The sequence below is a fragment of the Littorina saxatilis genome, linkage group LG6 (assembly GCF_037325665.1).
Source record: "Littorina saxatilis isolate snail1 linkage group LG6, US_GU_Lsax_2.0, whole genome shotgun sequence".
NCBI classification, from domain to species: domain Eukaryota; kingdom Metazoa; phylum Mollusca; class Gastropoda; order Littorinimorpha; family Littorinidae; genus Littorina; species Littorina saxatilis.
The window spans coordinates 43,055,462-43,056,652 of record NC_090250.1 but is presented as its reverse complement, the minus strand read 5'-3'; the positions used below and the strand labels follow the sequence as shown (position 1 = coordinate 43,056,652).

General features: G+C 41.3%; 1 protein-coding gene across 1 annotated transcript in view; it reads right to left on the bottom strand.

The window, feature by feature from the left end:
- The window catches only part of LOC138968193 (uncharacterized), a gene marked incomplete at its 3' end in the record, with an annotated part of 4,203 nt that extends 4,080 nt beyond the window's left edge, over window positions 1-123 (bottom strand). Inside the window, 1 exon segment of the mRNA XM_070340746.1 lies at window positions 1-123. This exon segment is cut by the window's left edge and continues 232 nt beyond it. Within this exon segment, the coding sequence (XP_070196847.1) occupies window positions 1-100 (100 nt within the window).
- Window positions 124-1,191: the final 1,068 nt, after the last annotated feature.

Sequence of the window (1,191 nt, the reverse complement as noted above, 5' to 3'; positions counted from 1 at the left end):
CAGCAAAGGTGATCTCTATAGCCGTGACCTTGTGTTGCGGGAGGAGGTTGATCAGCAACAGCGGAGCGACCAGGGCGAAGAGCAAGGTGAACACGCCCATCTTCCTCACGGTGCGGAGCTATGAGTTCCAGTCTGCAAGTTGGTTTAAACAAGATGTTATTCAATTGAAACACGACGCAATAATATAATGAAAAACAATAAGGACACAGACTCAAGCGAATGTTCATATTACTGACCCTCTGATAAAAATGTATATATATATAACACAGACGCACGTGATGCCGAAAAGAAAATACTTATATAAAGGCTGAGACCCAAAAATGCCCCCTTCTAAAATGTTAATAACTTTCGCATTTGTTCGGCGAATTGCTTCATATGTGATGTACAGTAGATTGAGGTGAGGGATGATAATGTCACAATGTTTCAAGTGTGCAGGTCAAGTGGTTTGATTTAAACGCTTTTTAAAAATATATTTGTCAAATTCTTGTCAGATTGCTTCTAAAGTAGGATGTTTGACAATGAGCAGAGCGGTCACACGCAACCAACGTGAACCCTCCAGACTCCCTGTAATTGCTGACTCAACCCATATATTGTCTGAGGGTGGTTTTTGTACGCAAGGCCCTTAATTAACTCATTGTCTCCCAGGTACGGATATATCCGTACCCACTCATATGGCGCTATCTGACCAGGTACGGACATATCCGCTCAGACTGATAGCTTCAGTCGCTCCCTGTAACGTCCGTCTAACGCCTGCATTCCAGCGTGTTGATACACAGTTACTAAACAGTCACTACAATTCTGAGTGACCTGCTGCAACACAGCTGGTCTCGGCTAAAAATACCTTGGTCAACATAGGTGGGGTAGAAGGTGTTAAAAAAACAAACAAACAGGTAAACATTAATTTGGAAGTCTAAAATCGGGTTGATGTAGCCTACCACTGTGAGCCAAACACCGTACTTTTGAGTCAAACTCCGAAATGGGAATACATTTTCGAAAGAGAATAAAAGTCAAAATATATAAGATACAAATTTGCTACTTCGTGAACTTATTATCCCATTATTCACTCGAATGTACACCAAAAAATGCTGATCAAACTTAGGAGTTGTTAGCACTTAAGTGGGTGACATTTGTTGGGGGTCAGCCTGTACTATAATAATGAAACACTGGAATCAAAGCAAGTCAAGCATAGAG